The following is a 23,856-nucleotide window of genomic DNA, read 5'->3' as shown; positions in this document are numbered from 1 at the left end:
ATATACCTACATCATTATAATAAAATAAATTTAAAATTATATGGGTTTCAAATAAGAAATCAGCTTAGGGTTAAAGCAAGGCTGGTAGGCCAGGAGCCAATCCATGTGTCTCAGGGTTGCATCCACTGCCTGAACATGCTTATCTCTTCCGAATGGCATGGTGAATCTGTCCATCTGTATTCACATTTTCAATGCACTGCACTACACCTCATTGAACACAAACTCCGCATTCACAAAATATATGCCGTACTCACTGTCTAGGCTTCTGGTACCCTACATTCCAGTACAAAACAGACTGCCTGGCCTTGGTGGCACACACCTGTAATCACAGCATTAAGGAGACCTAGGCAGGAGGATAGAGAATTCAAAGCCAACCTAGCTAAGCAGTAAGACATTTTCAAAAAACTACAAATAGACCACATTAAGGTACTGTCTCTTATTTCTCTCCTGAACAGTGCACTATTTATATTTAATTATAGATTTGATTCAGAGAATCAATATTCTTTTCACATCAAAATCCCTTTTGGGAGATAGCAGCAATAAATCGTGGTTATTTAAACCCTCACATTCTTTCCCATCTACTTTGTTCAGATCCCCGTTTTTAAGGAGCATTTCTCTGTGTCTTGAAAACAGGTTGGAATAAACAATGTCTGAGTCTCCAGAAACATTTAGATTTCAAACCAAATTGATACTGACTTAAAGTTAGTTTGAGGTCTCCATACAGACATCCTATTTTACCTGGCCAATGTCTTCTCTGTCTTTCAAGTTTATCTCTTCTGATATTGACTTAGCCTTGTAAATAAAGTCTGAAATGTTTGAATTTATTCTAGTAGAGTTTGTTATGACTCAGTAATAGTGTAAAATACTAAATACTGTTGCACACTTTTAATTAGATCTAGATACACTCTACAGGTTTTAGCAAAACCGAATAAATGCTAAACATCTCTCAATTGTCCTGATCAACATTCAGAAATATAATTTAGCAGTTTTTAATTTCTTCACATACCAGCAAAATAGAAAGCAAAAGCTAAAGTATTGGTTTAATATTTTGTACCTGTATTCCAAAAACTAAAATCTAGCATGTATGTTTTGCTATTGAAGTATTTAATATTCAAGATCTAAAATTATGTGACTGTTATTGGAGAAATTTGTATGATTAATCAATTTCTATAAGGTTTTAGTCCACTAAATAACCAAGTACACCCTACTTGTTTACATAATGAGAAACTAAAGTAAAACACATATTTTATTTAAGGATTGGCTATTCATTAGTTCTATCCAGGAGACTAAAGACCCCAAACTGAAATGCTTGCAGGTTCGATGTTTCCTTTTTACAAGGAAACCAGAAGAGGCATGAGGGTTGGGGAGTATAGAAAGAAGTAACTCCTGTGCTGATGTGACTAAAAGTTCCACATGCTCTCTCATTCACAGACGGGATTATAGTAGTAATCATTTCATTTTCAACCCTCCAGTCCATTGTCTGGCATAACCCAAGGGTATGTGTCAAAACCAAACCACACTTATCTTCTAATACTAGAGAAAGGACATTTTCATAGAAGACTGCTCACAGTCATATTTCTCTTGTACACTGGGGTTATAAATTTTATGTTTCCTTCTTCCTCCATAGGACCTGATTGCAGATCTGAAGGAGCAACTTTCATCTCACTTCAAAGAAGTGATGGTGGGCCTGATGTACCCCCCACCAGCTTATGATGCTCATGAACTCTGGCACGCCATGAAGGTAGTGATTGATCCAGTAATACATCTGCATCAGACACAGACTGATCCAATAATACATTTATGACAGGGACAGGCTCATATTTCAACAGAGACTTCCTTGGGATGGTCCTGTAGTTTATGAACGGAAAGAGAAGACAAAAGAGAATATCTAATATTTACCCATGGCAACTGTGGTAAAGAGAAGCTTTCTGGGAAAATGGCATCTCTGAGATAACAGGCTGGGGCCAGCCTTTTCCTTGGTAGTAGTGACTCAAACATAGTCATCTCCAAGCTCAGCTTCAACAGATATGAATGAGTTACTCCTCAGAGCTGCTCACTTTTGTCTTTCTTCCATATGTGTTCTCAAGTTGAGGAAAATGTGCTTAAAATCACAAGAATCATTTAAATTTACTCATAAACATTTACCTAAGAATCAAAATAAATAGTGAATCAGAAACAAAGTGTCAAGGATATTGTTATTTTTATGTCCTTAAATTAAATACATATGGGAAATACTGCTGAGGTGCATTAAAATTTAACTTAAGGAATTATGACCTTACAGAAAAGTCATTTTCATGAAATGAATTACAGATTTGTTACAGATTTTACTGTACGAGGATATAAGAGAAAGGGGGGCCTTGACTTCTTTCAAATGCTGGCATTAGACTCGTGGAGACAGTTAAAATTCTTCATTGTGTGCTTTCTTTTTTATTTTATTGATTTTTATTGATCTCTACATTTCTATCTGCTCCCCTCCCCTTCAGCCCTCCCCCAAGGTCCCCATGCTCCCAACCCAGGAGACCTTGTCTTTTTCTACTTCCCATGTAGATTAGATCTATGTATGTCTCTCTTAGTGTCCTCATTGTTGTCTGAGTTCTCTGGGATTGTGATTTGTATGCTGGTTTTCTCTCTTTTGTGATTAAAAACCATTTATGCGTGAGTACATATGATAATTGTCTTTCTGTGTGTAAGTTACCTCACTCAAAATGATGTTTTCTAGCTACATCCATTTTCCTGCAAAATTCAAGATGTTGTTATTTTTCTTTGCTGTGTAGTGCTCCATAGTCTGTTTTCTAAACACCAGATCACTACAATATGTGACAGAGATGAGGTTTAAGCAAGAGATAAAAAATTAAATACACATTAATTTTAATTATAATATTCACTGATTAGAACAGTGATTTTTATAAAATTCCAGTCAATTCCAGCCAATCACATTTTTTCAAATTTTACATGCCAATCCTATTTCTTGTGTAACTATATGCTAGGAAACTGTAAGAATGAGATAATATGTGACTGTTTGGAGGGAATTAGCAAGATTTCTCAATACTTCACAGAATGGTAAGGTGTCCCAAGAACTTTCTGCAAGAGATGTGCCACCTTTAAGACCATGATCACAGAATGGAACCTTGTATGCTCTAAGATATGATCTTGTATGCAGAACACAGCCAGTTTCAGTGCTGTGGAAATCTGAGCACAGTTTCCCAGCCAGAGGGATGCAAGCATAGGTCACCAAAATATACTCAATGAATTATTAGACCTGTGTTTTCTAACTTCAAAATACTTAAGAGCTGGTATTCCAGCAACACATGGAGTTTCAAATTCCACTCCAGAGGAAAGCTGAAGCACTTAGTGGGTTTTACTGTGTTGATTTGGGTCAAAAAAGGAAATTCCAGCAGACAGATGACATCATCTTTCCAGGGACATTAAGAATGGACAGTTGACACAGACCTGAGAGTGAGCGGAGTTTTATCCTGAATGCTCTTTCTTTCTTCTCTGCCACCGCTAAGAACACGATGAATGCTTTGTTCTTGTATTGTACAGAAAGTAATCTATTGTTCCAAATAAAAGTGTCTTCATATTTTTCTCTGACTTTTAGGGTGCAGGCACTGATGAGAACTGCCTCATTGAAATATTAGCTTCAAGAACAAATGGAGAGATTTTCCAGATGCGAGAAGCATACCTTTTACGTAAGAAAATACATGAATAAGTATATATTATGTACATGTACAATTACACTTTTCAAGCAACACATGAAAGTATTTAATTTTATATATTTTAAATCCTTTTAAGGCACCCATCTGGTTTATTTTTGTTACTGTGATAAAACACTGTCCAAAAGTAGACAGGGGCAGATTATTTGACCTTCAGGTCCAAGTCCATTTTGATAAAAGTCAGTGCAGTAACTCAAACAGGAATCTGAAGGAAGGAACTGAAGCAGAGATTGTGGAGGAGCACTCCCCACTGACTTGCTTCTCCTGACTTGCTCAGTAACTTATCTTGTCTAGCCCTGACCCATCTATGCAGAGATGGCACCATCCACAGTAGGCTGTGCCCTCCTACCTTGAGTAGCAATTGAAAAAATTCCACTACAGACATGCCGACACACCAGTCTGAGGAAATCATTTCTTTAAATGAAGGTCCCTCCTCCCAGATGAGTCAAGATGACAACCAAGATTAGGCAAGACAGGTTCTCTGACAATTGAAACATGACTCATTGGAATAGAATGGGTTTTTTGGAAGCCCTGGAGTAGGTGGGAGGGAGGATGGGGAGGTTGATCCACAGGTATATTGTCACATACTGGAGGAATAAGTTCTGATAGACTATTGAACAGGACAGTGAAGAACAATAATAATAATAATGTATTTTATACCTCTAGGTAGCCAACAGAGAGGAGTGGTTGCATCAAATAATAATAACTGATAGACAGCATTACACAATGTACTCATGGGTTTTACCATTATATTGTACGATATAAATATATATAACAATTATGTATCAATCAAAAGACTAAAATACAGAAGCCAATAAATATAATGAATGCTATTCACAAAAAAACAATGTGTTCATTAATTAAAAATAATTATTATTGTGCTGAAAATGGAATAATTCTCTAGGAAATCAACCAAATTTTCCTTAAGTGTGATTACAAATATCTATGAGGTAGATGCTTTAGTATGACAGGAAGTGCCCCACACCTTGAGTCACATGTGTATTATCCTTTACCCAATAGACATCCTGAGTATAAACAAAATACAGCAAGCAATAACCATTGCTCAACAAATACACTTTCTTACTTAATATCACCATCCCTACAAATTACCTCAAAATTAAACATCTTCACATTTTAAACTAAAAAGGTGATAATTTTCATATTAAAAAAATATGTAATGCCTTGATTTCTGCACCATAGTATATTGTGAACATTGAGAATTTCTTACAGTCAACCATCACACTTCCAAAAAACAAAAAAAGAATAGAAACCCAAGAGTTTCTTAAGGGGAATGAAATAACTTTCACTTGAAACATTGAGATGAGATGGAGCACTTGGGGAGAATGGTTAGCCCATCCAACAGTTGACAACATGATAAAAAAACAACCCCAATCTACAGAATGAGAAACCAACAAGTGATTTCCAATCTTCCTTTTCAATGTTGGCTCAAAATTAGCTCTTCAGTAAAACAGGTGTATGTATTTTTGACATAGTTTATGACACAAAAACTAGAAAACTGACTAATGGCGTCCTCATCTTTAACATTCAGTAGCATTAGCTTTATAAAGCCCAATGATATGAGGTTCTGTAATAACCTTTTAACATGGATATTTTATTACTCAGAATACAGCAATAGCCTTCAAGAGGACATTTATTCAGAGACCTCGGGACACTTCAGAGATACTCTCATGAATTTGGTTCAGGTATGACAATGCAAAATCATAACGTTTTATACTCTTTAAAAATGAGCACATTTCATCCTCACTAAATATGACAGAAAATCCAGTTTATTACAGTTCATTCATACATTCTATGTAACAGCATTTGCTATCAGCAAAGTTTAAAACACTTAATTTAAAACTTGACTCACACATTTCATAAGTATGAGTGTCAATTCTGTCTTAAAACATTGCAAATCTACTATGTTCCAAATTATTACAAACACATATATGTGTATAAATGATTCTTTAGAAAACTTAAAATTTGACTTTTTATTTATAACTTGAATTAGAAATCAAGTCCAAGTTTTTTTTTTGCAACTAAAATATTTTATGTGTATGGGTGTTTTATCTACATGTATATCTATGCACCACATACATGCCTGGTGCCCACAGGTGCCAGAAGAACTCATAAGATTCCCAGAAACTGGGGTTACAATGGATGTGAGCCAACATGTAGCTGCTGAGAAGTGAATCCAAGTCCTCAAGAAGAACAGCTAATGCTCGTAACCTTTGGACTATCTCTGTCCAATCCTGTATCCCTTAAAAAAAAAAACTAGTAGATGAGTTGAAGACATACTAAATTTCTTGGGATGATACTCTGTAATTAGTGTTGTATGGCAAGTGAATTAACTTCTCATCTAATTCAGTAGAATAGTCTAATACAATATTCTTAGAAATATTTTGTAAATAAAAAAACAAAGAATAAAAAAATAAGGTATGGGAGTTGAGATATATACAGTTTAGCAACAAAATGCTTTCCTAACCAGCACAAGCACTTACGTTTAAGGTCCAGCAGCACAAAAGTGTGTGTGCATGCTTGTATATGTGTGTGAGCATGTTTGTGTGTGAGCATATGTGAGCATGTATGTATGTGTATATGTGCACCGATTATCCAAGAAGCCAGTACAATGAAATGCAGAATTGAATTTTCTCTTATTGTATTTTACTGCCAGCAAAAGATCTCAATGTACCCTTTACAAATTCTATTATACAATACATTACCAAAGAGGAACCGTAGTTCAAATTAAAATTATATCTTGCCATTTATCTTCTTTACTATGACTAAATGATATGCAATTATTTCTATCCAATTAACATTTCTCTGCAACATTCCACAAATTAATTGTAATAATAGTAATATTTTAAAGTATAATCATCTTTTAGTTTTATATCTGCCTTTGAATGTTCATGTCATCCTGTCGAGTAGATATGTGTTCAGTAATTCAAGTAGAGTTAGTGTTTATTACTTAAACAGTAATAAAAAAGCACAAAACCTTACAGGTTCAGAAGACATCTTGAAGGCCATGTACTATTCTTTTATTTTAGGAAATGCGTGTTATGGTGTGGATGCTTTGGTATGTATGTTATACTGATTGTGTTCTGGTGTGTGTATCTGTTATAGTGTGCCTAAAGTAAAACAACAATTTGTGAATCTGCAAGCTTTTCCTTTATACATCAAAAATATCAGCCCAGTAATTAGCAAAACAAATTTATTAGCCATAGAAACAAAGAAGGCACTAAAAGTTATAGAATTCCATTCACGATAGTGTGCATTGGAGAAAAAAATCCACTGCCTTTGAAGAAGAGAGCATAAATAAATGTCCTTTACAATAAAGTAAGAAGAGAAGTGCCCGAGACATACATTCTTTTTCTTTAATTATTTTTTTTACATTTTTAGATTAATATAATTACAATGTTTCCACTTTCCCTTTATTCTCTCCAAATCCTTCAATATACCCTCCTTCTGTATATTAAAAACTATGACTTCTTTTTTATTCATTGTTGGTGTGTGGGCATGTGTGTGTGTGTTCCTAATGTATGACCTGCTCAGACTGGAACTGGAGAAATTGAGAAGAGCACACCCGGTGGCTACCAAGACACACACCCTTTCTGGAGAATCGCCAGATGGTTTTGCTGATTACTATGCCTTCCTGCATTTTTCAATTAAGATGTATTTATGAGAGTAGCACCTGTATACCACGGTACCAGTATGAAGGTCAGTCAGTGTGTAACTTGTGGGGAGCCAGTTATCTCCTTCCACCATGTGGGTCCCAGGGATCAAAATCAGGTCATCAGGTTCTACAAGGCTTTTACCCATGAAGACATTTCACCAGCTCTCTGAATTGCTTAGCCTATACATTTCTGTGGCTTTTTCCTCTTGTCCTTTATTACTCTTGGCTTTCTGTGATCTTCCATGGAGTCTACCCTCCTTGAAGGCTCAATTTTGACAAATTTACAAGGGCCAATAGCTTACTCATAAACTAAATAGCCAGTATTTTTTTAAAAAAAATAAGTTCCTAAAGTCTTTGAAAATTAACAATCCTGAAAACTTTGAAGAATCATGACCTACCCGGTCACAATTAGACTCATGCTCAATTACCCACACTCCAAACTTTTTGAGATGTATGTTTTAGATTATTTATTTTTGCATTCTTGCATCCCCATGATGTCTCTTTATTTCATAACTGTAAGTCTCTTAGCAATAAAATTAGCCATTTATTACTGTAAGGTCAAGTTATATCATGTTCTTCCCTTTCAAGTACTCTGCAACTCTACCTTCACATAGTTTGGCATTTACAAGGATTTCCACCTTCTAACTCTTAAAAGAATCAGATTTTTAAACTTCCTCTCTCTTCTTTAACTTCAGTTTGCAAGAAAACTAATTCCTTACTGTGTTCAGCTCCTGTTTTTAACGCCTGCTTAAAAGCATAGGAGAAATAAATTCCATTTCTCAAGGTCATGTGAAGACCTGAACAGTCTCTTCTGATGAGAGCTTCTCCCCCACAAGTTCTGGCCCCTTCGCTCATTTTATCTACACATTCTTTAAGTCACTTCACCCTCCAGGATCAACAACACAGTGGAGGGTTCTGCATGGGACATTTGGAATTTTGTTATATTGGGTAGAGTTTTTCCCCTTAATTTTAATTAAAACATTCTCTAAATTTAGAACGAAGATCACTTTTTTTTACTGTAAGGTAATGATGCTATGTAATGAAAATTAAAACAACAGTTTCCAGAGATTCTTCTATATAGCTGAATTATAACTGAGCAAGAGGAAAAGATAATTGATCTATTTATCTGTGTATATATCTATGTTGTGGGTGTGGGTGTCTGTCTGTCTGTGTGTTTGTGTCTGTCTGTATGTGTGTGTGTATCTGTGTGTGTTTGTGTCTCGATGCCTGGATGTGGCTCTGTGTGTGTATCTATGTATGTGTGTGTGTCTGTGTCTGTGTATCTGTGTGTGTCTGTACGTGTATCCATATGTGTGACTGTGTGTGTATGTGTGTCTGTGTATTTGCGTGTGTCTGTGTGTGTATGTGTCTGTGTATGGATCTGTGTGTGTGTCTATGTCTGTCTGTGTGTCTGTGTCCTGTGTCTGTGTCCTGTGTCTGTGTGTCTATGTGTGTATTTGTGTCCTGTGTCTGTGTGTCTGTGTGTCTGCTCGTGTGTCTATGTATGTGTGTGTCTGTCTGAGTGTGTGTGTTTGTGTGTTGGTGTTGTGCTTTTCTGTGTCTGTGGGGGTGGGAGCTGCGTGGGTGTGTGGTGTAAGGGATTACTTTGACACTGAATTCCACTTAATACAATTTTAGATTGATAAGATAAATTATTGATTCTTAAGTTTGATATCTAGAGAATGAACATGAACATATGTTCTCTTTCTTCCTCTATCTCTGTCTCTCTGTTTGTCTGTCTCTCTCTCTCTGTGTGTGTGTGTGTGTGCGCACACCCTAGAAGTAGCATGAATTATAGTAAAATTTTCAACATAAGAAAATGACGGTGAATTGAGCCTTAGACTTTTCAGGCAGCAAGAAACAGTTTACTTAATTTACTCCTTTATCAAAATGTTCTTACCCTTTTTTATTTTTTTTAATTTTACTTGTTTCTTTTCCTAAGCAGTCTGCATGTAAAAACAATGTTTATTTAATATTATATGTTTCCATGGTTTCATAGTACTATTCTTAAAATGCTAAACACAAAGAATAAAAGCAGTGCATATTTCATGGGGATTAGTAAACTCAGACAATAGAGAAAACAAATTTCACTAATATATAATTAATTTATCTCATTTATTTATAGTGCTTTTGAAGCACAGAAGTTCTATGAAGATTCAGAATGCTTACTGGATTACTTTCAATAGGATTTTAGATATTTTAAAAATTTTTACTGACTTTGATTACACTTAGTGAAGATTTTACTTGGAGTTCCTGATGTAGAATTTATGATTCTTTAAAGTGATTTGGGAAGTTGAGAGTCAGTTAGCTATTTGGACCAATGTATGTGGAGCATATTTCTGCTGAGAGACTACATTGTGAGCTAATAGCCTCTAACCTCACAGCTGCAGAACACTGCAATTCAGATTGATCTCCCTTACCCTTTTCTCTAACACAGTCAAGTAGATATTCATTTTTCTCTGCCTCTGTTTTTCTTTCTCTCTATTATGCATGCACACACACACACACACACACACACACACACCAAATGAGATGGATAGAGAGATTAGATAGATAGATAGATAGATAGATAGATAGATAGATAGATAGATAGATAGATAGATAGATAGACAGACAGACAGAGAGGTTATCTTTTCTTCTTTCTCTATTATAATTAACTTAAATTTTGAGACTTAGACTGCTGTTCACCAAATTCGTGTATATGACTTAATTCTTCTTTCAGTTCTTGCAGAGTACAAATATTTTTATCTTTCTTCAGTGGTGGCAATCACAACATCACATCCTGTGTGCACCCTCATTTTCAGCATTAATGGAAAGGTTGTTCGCAGATTTACTTCTTCAAACATTAAAACTCAGATACCCGTTTTCAGCATATGAATGGAGACATAGACTTAGGACATAAGAACTTGAAGGTATTTGTGAGCTGCAAAGGGTGAACAACACTGCTATGGTTTCTGGGAGGAAAATCTTGTACTTTGTCTACACAGAGTTTTCTTCCAAGAAACAACTGAAGGGAAACACACTCATCTTGAAAAAACTGAAGCCAGTGATTAAGCTGTCCCACACACTTCCTGCAAGCTTTTAGTACTCTTTATTTATGGAAGGTCTAATTATCTGTCAAATAAAGAAGGATTAGTCTCTTGGAGATTAATTAATCAACATGTGCAAATTACATTGTGAGAAGTATTTTCTCAAAGAGATAGGAAGCAAGCTGATTAAATACTCCAGGCTTACTCCTCATCTTGACTCACAGGATTCTCTGGAGTGCCCTTTCTGGAATCTGTACATTGATGCGTCCATGGCACTACTACCATTCTCCTTCTGTTCTCCAGTGTAGTCGGGTTTCCGCTTCTAATGTCTCTCCCTTTTTATCTTTTCCTTTACTCAAACACTATTCTCATATACAGATGGTTACCACTGCAAGTTAGATATTCAAGATGATCACCTTTCTAAGCAAAAGCTCATATAAACAGAACTGCAGAAAATCTCTAGCTAGTTCTCCCATTATTTGTAAGTGAAGGAGTTTAGCTGCATAGTTAAAGATTACACTTCAAAGATCCAGAAAGCAAATATAAAAGTCTGCCATCCAAAAGCATTCTTTGACTTACCTAGGAGGATTTCCTTGTTACTTACAATGTGACAAAATATGATTTCTGACAATTCATAATCATCAGAAAACAAAGGAGACAAAGTCTCTAGGTCTTGTGAAATTCACATTTATCAAAGCAAATTACACTATTAGACAATAATGAATAAGGACTTTATAAAGGACTTTGAAAGCGATGAAAAATGTATCCAATCAGGAAGTAGAAGACAGAAATTGTAGGGCTCGGCAGAGTGGGTAAGTTGAATTGTTGTATAGGCTAAACTGAATAATTTTTAATGAAGCCAAAGCAAAGAAACAAAGATTGCATGACACCCAGTAATGAAAGCACTGAGGGAAAAAAAAACAAAATTGCACAAAAGCCTGTCAAAACTCAAATAAGATAAAAACTAACAGTTACTGTGATAACATTGTCAAATAAATAGTATACATTTACAGAAGATATAATGTTTTAATTGTTTCCACTTTTTTGTAAATTAAAATTTTTAGAGGAAATTTGAAATAGAGCCCAAGGATACTGGTTGTTTGGAATGAACATCCATATGATAAGCCAGAAACCAGAGCAAACAAAGCCATTGATATTTAATGATTGTCCTCTAACTCTTAGGCCAGAGACAATTGATTTAATAATTCTAAATTTATTTATTTTTATCTCCAAATTAAGGTAGAAATGTAAGACCGCAAGGGATCTTTCACTGCCATATATTCATAACTTACAGATAAAATGATACCCATAATCCCACTGGCTAGTAAAATCACTTTCATTCTTTAGATGCTGTCTCCTGTTCATAAATTTTCAGAACTACAAATTTAGTCATTAAAAAATGTGAGATTTATTTATTTATGAATAATTATGCTTTTCTAGATGTGTCTAGATATGTGTTAGCAAAAAATAGAAGAATGCTTAATATTTAATTTAATATGGCAAATTTAATTCATCTAATACTTTGAGCAGTCAAACTGTATGGATACATATTCAATCTCTTTGATAATTCTATTGAGTTGGCTACTCAATTCCATGTTCTCTCTCCATCACTTCTTCTTTCCAAGAAGCTACTAGGTAGAAAGGTGTGTATATGTGATTTATAGGATAAAATGACTTGGCAAAGGACGGTTTCTCAAATAGCACTGATATTTTCTGCATCCTTTATGATCTTGATTGTGAAATTACAGGTCTGAAAAACCCTGCATAGATGATGTAAGGTTTTACTGTCCATGAAATATGTGGAGGTTTCTTAGTACTAACTCTACAAACATACAGATAGTTAGCTAAGGATGCTTTCTCTGTTTGTTAGGTCAAAGTTAATTTAGCCTCATCTTTATCTTCTTAGCATCTGAGGAGTCCTGACTAATGTCCAGCCTTGTCTTCTATGCAATTCTAATCAATGTTTTCTCAGTACAACCTTTGAATTACTGTCCTTGTAATGATCATAACCAACACCATTATTCAGGCTTCGCCACCAGTTCCTTAACCAAAGTGTAAGTTCATCTAACAAGAAGCATATAAGAAAATTGAGGTACTATTCATGTTATTTAGAAGTTGAGACTAATTCAGAACTAATTCCAATGTTATCCACTTCAGAGAGACACACGCGCATGTGCACACGCACACACACACACACACAAACACCTTCCAATCTCACTGACTTCACTGCCATGAGCACTTACATGGCAGGGAAAGGCATTGTATCCTTAGTTTTCTCTCATACTTAGTCATTTCCCTCTCCATACTTTAACTCAAAAAAACGAAATTAACTCTGATCACAAACTTCTCCCCTCTCTCTGCTGTCTTGCTTGACACTGGAGACGACTGGGTCTTACATTGTTTAGTCCTCCTTCCTTCTGTTGTTTATATGATAGAATGGGGGTTAAAAGATTTTACAAAAAATTCTCATTTGCAATCCTGTTTACAAGCCAGATACTACTATATCTACACCATTGCATTAATAGTCTTAAACTCCATCACTACCTCCTCTGCCAAAGGCATAGATGCTCATCATGATGAAGCAAAGTACCTCATGGAGATAGGAAAGGCAAAAATCACTTCAACGTTTTTCACCAAGTTCCAAGTTCTTCTGTTACAAAGAAAAGCTCAAAAAGGAACTCCTTACAAAACTACACACTAATTCCTCACGTGTTGAAGTATCCAAATCAATAACAGAGATTGCAAAGGAGTCACCATTGATTGCAAGTTCTGGGATTTTTGCCCCAAGAGTTCTATATTGTTGTTTGCCATTTTGATTGTATTCTGATTCTCTGAAGACTGACAATAAAGTTTGTTTTGAGTAAGAGGAAAGAGCTAACTGTCCAAAATTGATTATAGAGGTTTGAAAAAAAACAAACAGGGGACAGATAGAGAGAGAGGAAGTAGTTTGGTGGGGCTTAGAGAGGGTCTTGGACCTTTTGGATTGAGGAGCTGAAGTGATAATAGATTCCTGATGATTTCTCTCTCACTTCTTACCACAATATCTGACTCCCGATTTTTTATTAATAAAGAATAATTAGATAAATGCTTCACTATATGTTCTGTATATTGAGACCATCTAAAAGACAATCTCGCTTATTTCCCAGGGAAACAGAGAGGAAGGATATGCAGATCCTGCCATGGCTGCTCAGGATGCAATGGTAACTAAGTGTGGCCGTCCCCCTGACTAATAGAGCTTTTGATAGAGTGAATGGAGCTGGTTCTGACTCCTTCCTATCTGTGTGATGTTGCAGGTCCTGTGGGAAGCTTGCCAGCAGAAGACTGGGGAGCATAAAACCATGATGCAGATGATCCTATGCAACAAGAGCTACCCACAGCTCTGGCTGGGTAACTAGAAACAGGCTTTTTACAGCTCTTTAACCAACTGAGTGACATACAAGTAACTAGCATGAAAGAAGGACTGTCACTCAGCAATAGAGAATTATGTCTATACAGTATGCCTCATTTAATGGAATTGTTAAAGAATAAAACTTTACCACTAAATTTTGTTCCAATAAATAAATCTCACAGCTTTCACATACAGACTCTTAAAAATTGCCTATACCAGGGACTTTATATTGTGTCTTGAATAATCTCCAGTGAGCTTACTGTGGCCAGCCCCTCAGTCAAAGTTGTTGTTTTATGAAATATCTATACTGCCTACTGGTCTTTGAGAAGTGGTCACATTAAGCTACACTTGACTTTCTCCAAACTCTGCCCCTTTCTTTTCCATTATTATAAGACAGATTAAATACATTTAAATGAAAAGTAAAGTCCTATTAATTTTAGCAATGGCCTACTCTAATTAAAATATGCCTCTTTTACTTTATGTGAGTTAAAATTAATACTAACAATAACAATACTTCTTCACATCTAAGTTGAAATGACTGAAGACTGAACATTGACAAAGATAGGGCCAACTGAGTAAACTCTTTAAAAAGGGAATTTATTGAACGTTATTTTATGTTAGTTAATGAAGCTGCGAATGGTAATCTTCTGTTCCTCAAAATCACTCTTCCAAACTCTATTCCTAAACATCACTCAGAGGACTTTTGTGTTTAGCTTTTGTATTTAAGATCTAAAAGAAAGTTTCCTGTTGGCAAATGAATTTAGACTGTTGTTATATATGTCTTATGGAAATGCATCATAAACAATAGCTCACTCTGTGCCTTCCCTCCATCTAAATCAGATTTTGAGTCATTGAGTCCCAGTGGGGGTAACCATTGTTTCCCAGCTCAGCAATAGCAGGTCCTTAGAGTCCAGGGTTCATGGAAGTTTTTGCATCTCATAAGGTCTATACTTATTGAAAAGAGTAGATTCTTTGCCACAGTGGTAGCAGCACTAGGAAATGCTTTAGTTCTAAACCATTATATGTATAGTAAAATAGCCATGGTTTAAGGTTTAAGTTTATGATATTTATAAAAATCTCTTTTGAATTGCATAAATTTCTTGTAGTTTTCCAGGAATTTCAAAATATTTCTGGACAAAGCCTGGTGGATGCCATCAATGACTGTTACGATGGCTACTTCCAGGAGCTGCTGGTTGCAATTGGTAAGCTGTATTTTTTTATAATGAACAACTGACCTTTCATTCCACAGTCAATACTGACTGGTTCTGACTGGATTAACTGTGCATAAGTAGGATTTATGAAGCATTTTTCTCCATGAAATTATTCGGAAAGTTCTATAAGCTCCAGGAAAGTTCATGAGCTAGGGCTTTGATGCATTGAGATAATAAGCTGGAGACATTAATGAACTACCATATTTCCCTAAAATAGGCTCAACTTTTGTATGACAGAGAGAATCTTCAAATGCCCTGTCTCAGGAAGCAACATGTCACAGGTTTAAATCTATGATAGGATCATTGACATCCACCCCCTTGTCAGGAACAGATGAATGCTAACAGTGTGACTATGTTCTTGTCTCCCAGAAGAAAGGATATTTTCAAATTTTACTTTTGATTTTATTATTTTATTATCTTTAATAAATTTTTCTTTTAGGAACAAATCATATTATCAAAAACCCTAAATAGTTAATTAGCAGTGAGTTCCACAGGCATTCTTCCTGAATGTTATCTAAAATGATATGCGCACTGTAGAAAAGTCCATTGCTCTTATTCATAATGACTATTCCAGTGTTCATCTTTTACCATGTAGTCTGTGGCTTTGCCGCCCACACTTCAGGAAAGGTATATAAAGAGTCATTGTGAAATGCTCTGTAATAGGTTCAAAAGATGAACACTTTGATTGGTGTTGAATAAACCATTGCTGTGAGTTTTCCATACCAAGAATGTCTTGCCACAGAGCAGAGAGGTCACAACATTTTTATGAATTAACCAGTAAGCAAATATTGTATGAAAATGATTTGGTGGGTTTTGTGAAACCCCTAAAGATGAGTGATGGAGTTGGTTATTAGTATGAATGTGTCTGAGAAAGAAATACATTTACATTCCATCATATTCCCAATAGATTTAATAGGCATTCATCACATGCCAGCTAATTAGCAACAAAGTTAGAATAGAACTCAAATTGTTGAAATCTCAAAGCAGTCCAAACAGTGAGTCTGACGGGAACAGAGTGGACATCAGGAACACCAGGAAAGACTTAGCTGGTTCATTCCATCAATTAATATTGAATGATTGCTTACTGTGTCTCTAATTGGATACTTGAGGTAGAATATCAAAGCAACAAAATAAAAATAACAACAGATGCCCAAGCCCTCTGGGAACTTGCCTTCTAGAAGTGACTTAAGATTAGTTATTAGGTCTACTTCTTTCTGTAATGAAAGTTAGATAAAAATGAAGATCTCATTATCAAAACAATTACTTAAACTAAAGAAAAGTTAATAAGATTTTATTTTGAAGAAACAATATAGCTCCTCATTTATTACTTATGTATGCGATGAATCTATGTACTTTTTCAAACATGACTATTTGATGGTTTACAGTCTCAACGGATACCACAGGAACAACTGTTGGGAAGGCTCCAGGCTGTTTAAAGCCATGGCAAGCTTAGTCAAATAATATCTAAAACTGGAGAAGAACACTTTACATTTGTTACAGCTTCTCCTTAAAGGACCTCTCATCTGGTTACAAATCTTTAAGGAATCTGATGCCACTCAACGAGCTCCTAGTTTATATCAATTTTAAAGACTATATGAATAGGCAACATTTGGGAACATAAATAGATTGTATGTGTGAGTGTTTTAATATTTAACACAACATTTTTTGTTTGTTTGTTTTTTTGAGACAGCATTTTTCTGCAGATTTGGAGACTGTAATGAAACTAGCTCTTGTAGAGCAGGCTGGCTTCGAACTTGCAGAGATCTGCCTGCCTCTGCCTCCCAAGTGCTGGCCTTAGAGGCATGTGCCACCACCAACCGGTTTAGCACCATATTTTAAAAAAAATAGTAATAATGTTCATATGTTTAGTTAAGATCATTTGTCATTTTAAAATACAGTGTTGACAGTGTTTATTTTTTTTAGTAAAGTATGGCTCATGCTAACATTATTCTAAGTATTAAAACTGCAATACAGTACCATAAATCTGGAAGATTATAAAAGTGTTCTATTTATTCTTTTTCTCAACTTCTGAAGAATTACAGCTTATTGAAATATCTTCCTTGCTCTCTACCTCTCTAGTTCACTGTGTCCAGGACAAAGCAAGCTATTTTGCATATAAATTATACAGAGCAATCAATGTAAGTATAACACTTCTTAAAATTCATCTAAAATTAATATATATTGTTTTTATTTCAACGAAATTGTGTTTAAGTAAAAAGAAGTGAGTTAAATAACAAAGCAAAATTTATCAAATACAGATAAGTCACATAAGACATATGTGAAATGAGTCATTCAGCATAGGCACATAAAACATAGAGACTTCAGGGTACATATCCTTCAAGTAGTTTAGAGTCTGAACATTTATATAAACCAATAATTCATATGCATTCAGACATATTCAAAGACCCTACATCACATATAAGTAAACACAGAAAATTCCAAATATTGTAAACTCGCAGCCAAAAAAAGACCAGTTATAATTTTTGAAGCTTGAAAACAAAATATTGGTACTTTATTTTAATGTACAAGTACTTTATGTCAAAAGTACTATAAAAATCATTAAATACCAATAAAGCCTAAAGCTATTTTTTGTAAATAACTAATAGTGTTATCCATGTCTTGGTGTGATGTTCAATAGCACACACTGGTTGTTCATGTTCTGGTGTGGGATTCAGTTACACACCCTGTACCAGTCCAATTTAAAGACACAAACACTTAAGCTCATCAGATAAGGGACCTGTTCTTCATCATGTTCTGACATTGTCTTAAAGAGGAAAAAGGATGGACTACTGAGATGGGTCCGTACCTCCATCTGAGATGGCTCTTCCCTCCAAGCCTGACAACCTGAGTTTAATCCCTGACACCCACATGGTTCAAGGAACAACTCCAACTAGTTGACCTCTGACCTCTAAAGGTATACTATGGTATACACACACATGCGTGCGCGCACACACACATACACCAATGCACACATGTACACACACCCAAACACACAACATATGTACACACACAAACCAACACACCTACACATACATACTCATAAAAACACATACACACACAAACCAATACATATATACACACATAGAAGCACATACATATACATAAACATATAAGAACACATGCACACACAATATATATAAACACACACATGTACACATGTACAAACATGCACATGCAACATATATAGCACACACAGATGCACATGAACACACAAATAATATAATAAAAGTCTAAAGAATATATAATACATACATATATCACATACCCTTGAAATAAAGAAACTTTTAGTAAATGTAATAGTATAGTGATTTGAACAGTGTATAAAATTTTTATGATCAGAATGTGTTACTCGTAAAGCAATTTATTTCTCAGTAGTACATATTATTTGTACAAAAGAACAGGATTCATTATGATATCTTCATGCATGTACGTAAAGTATTACCAAAAACACTTCACATGCCAACTTCTTGATATTTCCCAGCATGCTGGGGAATTATGCTAATAGTTAACAACATTTTTATTATGTGTCTTGTACATAGGAGTTAACTTATACATTATGCATAAGAATGTATTTAGCCTCAGAATGCAAGAGAAAAATCCTTGTAGCTTCTTTGCATTGTGCAAAATAGCATCTTGAGCGATGCTGTAAAATAATTCAATAATTCCTCCCCAATGAGCCATGACTGTGCCGCCAGAATAAAGCTTCCCCTGTGATTTACCCTGGGCAAATAATCAGGTTTTTTTTATTCCAGCTATACCCTGATTAGGTGAAATTCATTCTAATGACTTATAAATTAAATCATAAGCCTATATGTTCTAGGTAGAAAAAAATCTTATATTGATAAATAGTTTGCTGTTAAAGTCAATTACATATAAATAATCCAAAATAATTTTTTAAAAAAAATTAAATCACTGCTTGGCCCATTAGGTCTAGCTTCTTATTTGCTAACTCTTACATCTTAATTTAACCCATTTCTATTCATCTGTGTATCACCACAAGGCTGTGGCTTACTAGGTAAAATTTCTGCATGTCTTACTCGAATGGAAGATCTATGGCATCTCACTGACACCACTTCTTTCCAGAATTCAGTTCCATCATCCCCACCTACCTAAGTTCTGCTCTATCAACAGGCCATAGCAACTTCTTTATTAACCAATGAAAGCAACACATAGACAGAGGATCTCCTATATGATTTCCCCTTTTCTGTTTAAACAAAAATCAAGGCTTTAATATTAACATAGCAAAACTATATATATATAACAAAACAGGTATCAAACAAGAACTACTGTTACAATATTTATATCTACTTTATCTTTATCATAACTAAGGAAAACTATTACTATAACTATAAATTCTTCAACTCTATCAAAGACTCCAGAAGGATATAATATTATCTAAGTTAACAGGAGGTGCATTGTAAGCAACTTTCAAAACTCTAGAATTGACAGAGATATCTCGCTGCCTGGATAGTCACCCAAAGTTTTTCTGTATAATTGGGGTATTCATCTTCATGCCTATCAGGCCCATGGTATTCAACAAACTTCCTCATGCAGAAGGAAATTTCAAAGAGAGTTCAGTCACTTTCTTATGTATGCTACAAAATATCTTGCAGACTCTTTCGTGAAGCAGGAACCCTTAAGTATTATCTCACCTTTACATAACTTCAACAGTCATTTTTCTGTGGGTCCTGAATGTCCAGTTTCTTGCCCAAATGGCTAACCAACTCCACAAGGATCCTCTTTGATACCCATTTTCCTCTTGAAGTAGATTGGTGCTGCCAAGAGCAGACGTGTATCACTGTCATGAAAAGTCCTAAGTTCTTAAACATTTTTAAATGCCATATTCTGAAGGTCTCTGAAATATTTGAAGAATACCTATCTGAAACTGAAACATATCTCTATAACATCTAGAAAATCTAACTAACATGACTTCAAGCTTGACTATTATAGATGATTATCTATTAACCTATATTTCTTAATTATACATTACATTTTTAAAGGAGCTACACAAACACAACACCTTAACCAAAATCAGAAATACATATACATATAATGAAATTGACCTTAAATTTGTATCAATAAAACAAGATTCATACCAATGCAAATTATTCATATCTATATCATATCCCCCTTTAATTTGTGAGATGGAGCATTTGAGTGGAGTTTGTGAGCAGACTGCTACAGCTAGCTTGATGGTGGCATGGACTGGCTGTATGCCCAGAAGTAGGACAGTACACATGGCTCAGAGCTGCAATCAGCTCTGACATGCTGGACTGGGCAAGGCAAGCAGACAATGCCATATTACCCCTACCAATGATGCAGCTTAAGTTGTAAGAAGCATTAAGTATGATAAGAAGTGTTCCTGGGCAGTAAAGAATTACAGATTCACAATAGGACATAAACAACCTCTAAAAGGGTCACAATTTTGGACAAAATTCTTATATAAAGAGCTGGAATATCAAGTATTAGCAATCTGTTTTTATTTCCCTGAAACTTCGTCACAAAAAAAAAACTCTAAATGACTGACATTTTAAAAACAAAAACTTGGTCAGATAATTTGTTTTAATCACTTCAAATCATAAATTCTTTTTTGTTTCTTTTCATCAACACTCAAAGCATTCTTGAATAAAAGCTAGATTATTAAAGAAAACCAGCCGACAAACTACAATCCCAGAAAGACAAGATCTCCGGAGTAATTTGGGAACATGGGTACCTTGTGGGAGGATTCAATGAAGGGAGGGGAGAGGCAGGGAGGAGAGCAGAGAATAATGTAGAGCTCAATAAAAAATCAATTTTAAAAATGAAAAAAGCTAGATTATGCTGACTGACCACCAGATGTCAGCATTATTCCATTTCAAGATATTTGAACCATCCATGCAGCTAGGCCTCAGACATCCCCACGCTGTGGTTTGGGAGGCATATAGATCTGCAAGCATACTGCTACAGAAAAGAAAGTCTTAGATGTTAAACAGGCCTTTAAAGTACTGTTTTCTCTACCGACCTTTCTTCACCTTTTAGGACTTTGGCTTCCATAATAAAACTGTCATCAGGATTCTAATCGCCAGAAGTGAAATAGACCTAATGACCATACGGAAACGTTACAAAGAGAGATTTGGGAAATCCTTGTTTCATGATATCAAAGTAAGCCTTCTCTCCATGTTTGACTTAAACTCGCATTTTGTTCTTTCTGAATTATAAATAAAAGCTTTAATTTAATCAGCTTGATGTTGGGATCTAGAAAATTACATATCTGTCAAGGATGGTGGACTCTAAGAGTCAAGTCACAGTGTTAAATGCTTTAACAAATAAATCTTAACCTGTGAAGTCATTGCACCTTGAAAGTAAAACCTTTCCTTCTTTGCTTTTAATAGTCACTCCCTATGACTGTCCTTCAAGGGTTCAGTTCTCACATGAATACACAGGACCACCTGGGTATGGCCCTTCCCCTGTATTTATAGCTGCAACCTTCACAATAGAATTACTACTCCACACCCCTCATAGCATCATAAAAGGCCAGAGAGTCAGTAAATATCATCAGCTGCTATAATAAAGAACTTTATTAGTGAATGTGTTAAGCTGTACATGACCAACCACTTCACCAATCAGAGGGCAGGAAAATAAAAGTTCAAAACTAACCAAATCAATGTCTTATTCTGATATTTCAAAACTTTCATTAACTGTTTTGTAAAACTTGGCAAAAATGGAAAGATATGAGTTATCTAGGTAATCTGAGTGCTCAGTATGAAAATAAAAATGCTTAGTTTCTCCTCCAAAAAAATCAGAAAGATTTCCAGGAAGGAGAGAATGGAGCATAAGAATGCACACAGTACCTGACTATGTCTAAATTTATACTTTGTACATTCACGTTGCTTTCTAATGTAATTTGAAAGTCACAAGAAAGAACATTTTAGCTCCATGAATTATTCAAGATATGATTCAGCATCTCAAATATTACAGCCACATAAGCCAGAAGGTTTTCTAGGACTTTGTAGGAGCCAAAGTGATTCTAAGAAATGGACAAATCAGTAAAAATTAAGCTTATTCTTTTTTAATCTTTGATAAAATGTTCCTTTGGCTACCTTGGAAATCCAGAGCTACAAGTGACAATGCACACGTACCATTGAGAAATAGTTAGAACTAGATTAGTGAATAAGCAAATGCACATACATACTTGTCATTATTCCCAGCTGTCTCAATGACAAGTTGGAATAATACAATGCTACTATGTACTTGTGAACCTTAGTTACACAGAACCGTGTAAAATTGCACAACACTGTGTAAAAGATCAGTAATATGCTAAGTGATTTTTATGAAGCTGACTTCTATAATGACAGTCACTCAACCATCTGTACGAGAATATTTAGAAATGGTGAAAGAACATAAAAAGAGAACAAAATTGCCCTAATTTTCTATGGTAGATTTCCAGTAATGAAATTTTTTGTAAGCCCTGCTATGACTGGAAAACATGTGCTTCCCCAGATCTCTACATTGAAACTCTAATCCTACAGAGAAGGTGTTAAGAGTGTGACCTTTGAGAGTTAAGTCATGAAGGTGGAACCCATGAGCAGTTATTTTCCTTACTGGAAGAAGAAAGCTCCAGAATATTACTTTGTCCCTTTCGCCATGTCAAGCTGGAGTCTATGAAGAAGTATGCTCTAAGTGACAAAAAAAATGTGTTGTCACATAGATTTTCTATTGAACATAGATTTACAACATCTTAAGCCACCTCATTTATGGAAGCCCTAGGGGACTAAGATAGCCGTGGTTGATCTTTCTCAAAAGTGCATAAAGAATAACATTTTGTTGTCAAACAAATGATTTTATTAAACCAGGAAATCCACTTGTATAAAACATACTATGAAGTAGAAAAATTATCTTGCATGATTACCCATTGCTTTTCAAGTTCTCATTGATACATATAATGTTTCATTGATATGTAATATTATGGTGCATATGTGTTTATAGATCTCTGTGCTCATCCATAATTGAAAAAATATTTAAAATGCACTTCTTTATATGGGATTCCTGAATTAAAGAGTATAAATATTTTCATATCTTTTGAAACACATTGTCAATGTCCAGAAACCATCAATTAGTATATTAATATTAGGGTACCAATTCCTAAAGCAGAAGAGAAGATTCATTTTACCATGTTATTGTGCTCACAAATAAACATTAATATTCCATCAGTTTTACATAAATCATATTGTACTGAATATAAACACAGCATTATTTTAATGAATATTATCTTTAATAAGGCTCAGAAAATCTTTAGACAAAAATATAAATCATTTTGTGAAAAATAACAATCCACAAATTTAACATATGGCAATTAGAAGAATTGCAGCTGATATTTTTAGGGATTTAGAGATTTGATTTCAAGTGCCTGTATTTTTTTTTCTTTTCAGAATTTTGCTTCAGGGCACTATGAGAAAGCACTGCTTGCTATATGTGCTGGTGATGTGGAAGACTACTAAAATAAGTAAAGAATGGAAGGACTCACATGTCTTATAATTCTCTTTACAGTCACCTCAGATACAGACTTTTGAACCTGTGCTGTTATTGACACTGAAACATAACCACAGAATCATATTTCTCTTGTATCTTTAAAATTATTCTGAGAAATAAACTACTGTTGAAAATATGTAATCCTGGATTTGCACCCCTCCCTCAAATGGTAATTAATTAAATTGCATGTGGTGGAATAAGAAAAACATTGCATTGGAGTAGATTTCTTTTAGTCGTGAACCAGTTCCTACCACAGGAAAGTCTGCTCATGACTGTCTTTAGTATCAGTCTGAAACCTATAAAATTGAAGTTTGTTACCGTGCTCAGCATGTGC

At 35.0% G+C, this 23,856-nt stretch overlaps 1 protein-coding gene across 1 annotated transcript in view; it reads left to right on the top strand.

Annotated features, from left to right (window-relative positions):
* Positions 1-23,491, top strand: part of LOC142857050 (annexin A10) — a 45,891-nt gene extending 22,400 nt beyond the window's left edge. Inside the window, exons 4-12 of the mRNA XM_075984658.1 lie at positions 1,628-1,741; positions 3,599-3,689; positions 5,337-5,416; positions 13,562-13,615; positions 13,709-13,802; positions 14,910-15,005; positions 17,094-17,152; positions 21,033-21,155; positions 23,423-23,491. Of these exons, the coding sequence (XP_075840773.1) occupies positions 1,628-1,741; positions 3,599-3,689; positions 5,337-5,416; positions 13,562-13,615; positions 13,709-13,802; positions 14,910-15,005; positions 17,094-17,152; positions 21,033-21,155; positions 23,423-23,491 (780 nt within the window). The remainder of the gene's footprint in view (positions 1-1,627; positions 1,742-3,598; positions 3,690-5,336; positions 5,417-13,561; positions 13,616-13,708; positions 13,803-14,909; positions 15,006-17,093; positions 17,153-21,032; positions 21,156-23,422) is intronic.
* Positions 23,492-23,856: the final 365 nt, after the last annotated feature.

Source organism: Microtus pennsylvanicus, chromosome 9, assembly GCF_037038515.1.
Source record: "Microtus pennsylvanicus isolate mMicPen1 chromosome 9, mMicPen1.hap1, whole genome shotgun sequence".
In the NCBI taxonomy this organism is placed as follows: domain Eukaryota; kingdom Metazoa; phylum Chordata; class Mammalia; order Rodentia; family Cricetidae; genus Microtus; species Microtus pennsylvanicus.
Note: the sequence above shows the minus strand (reverse complement) of the source record. Positions and strands in the feature narration are given on the sequence as shown.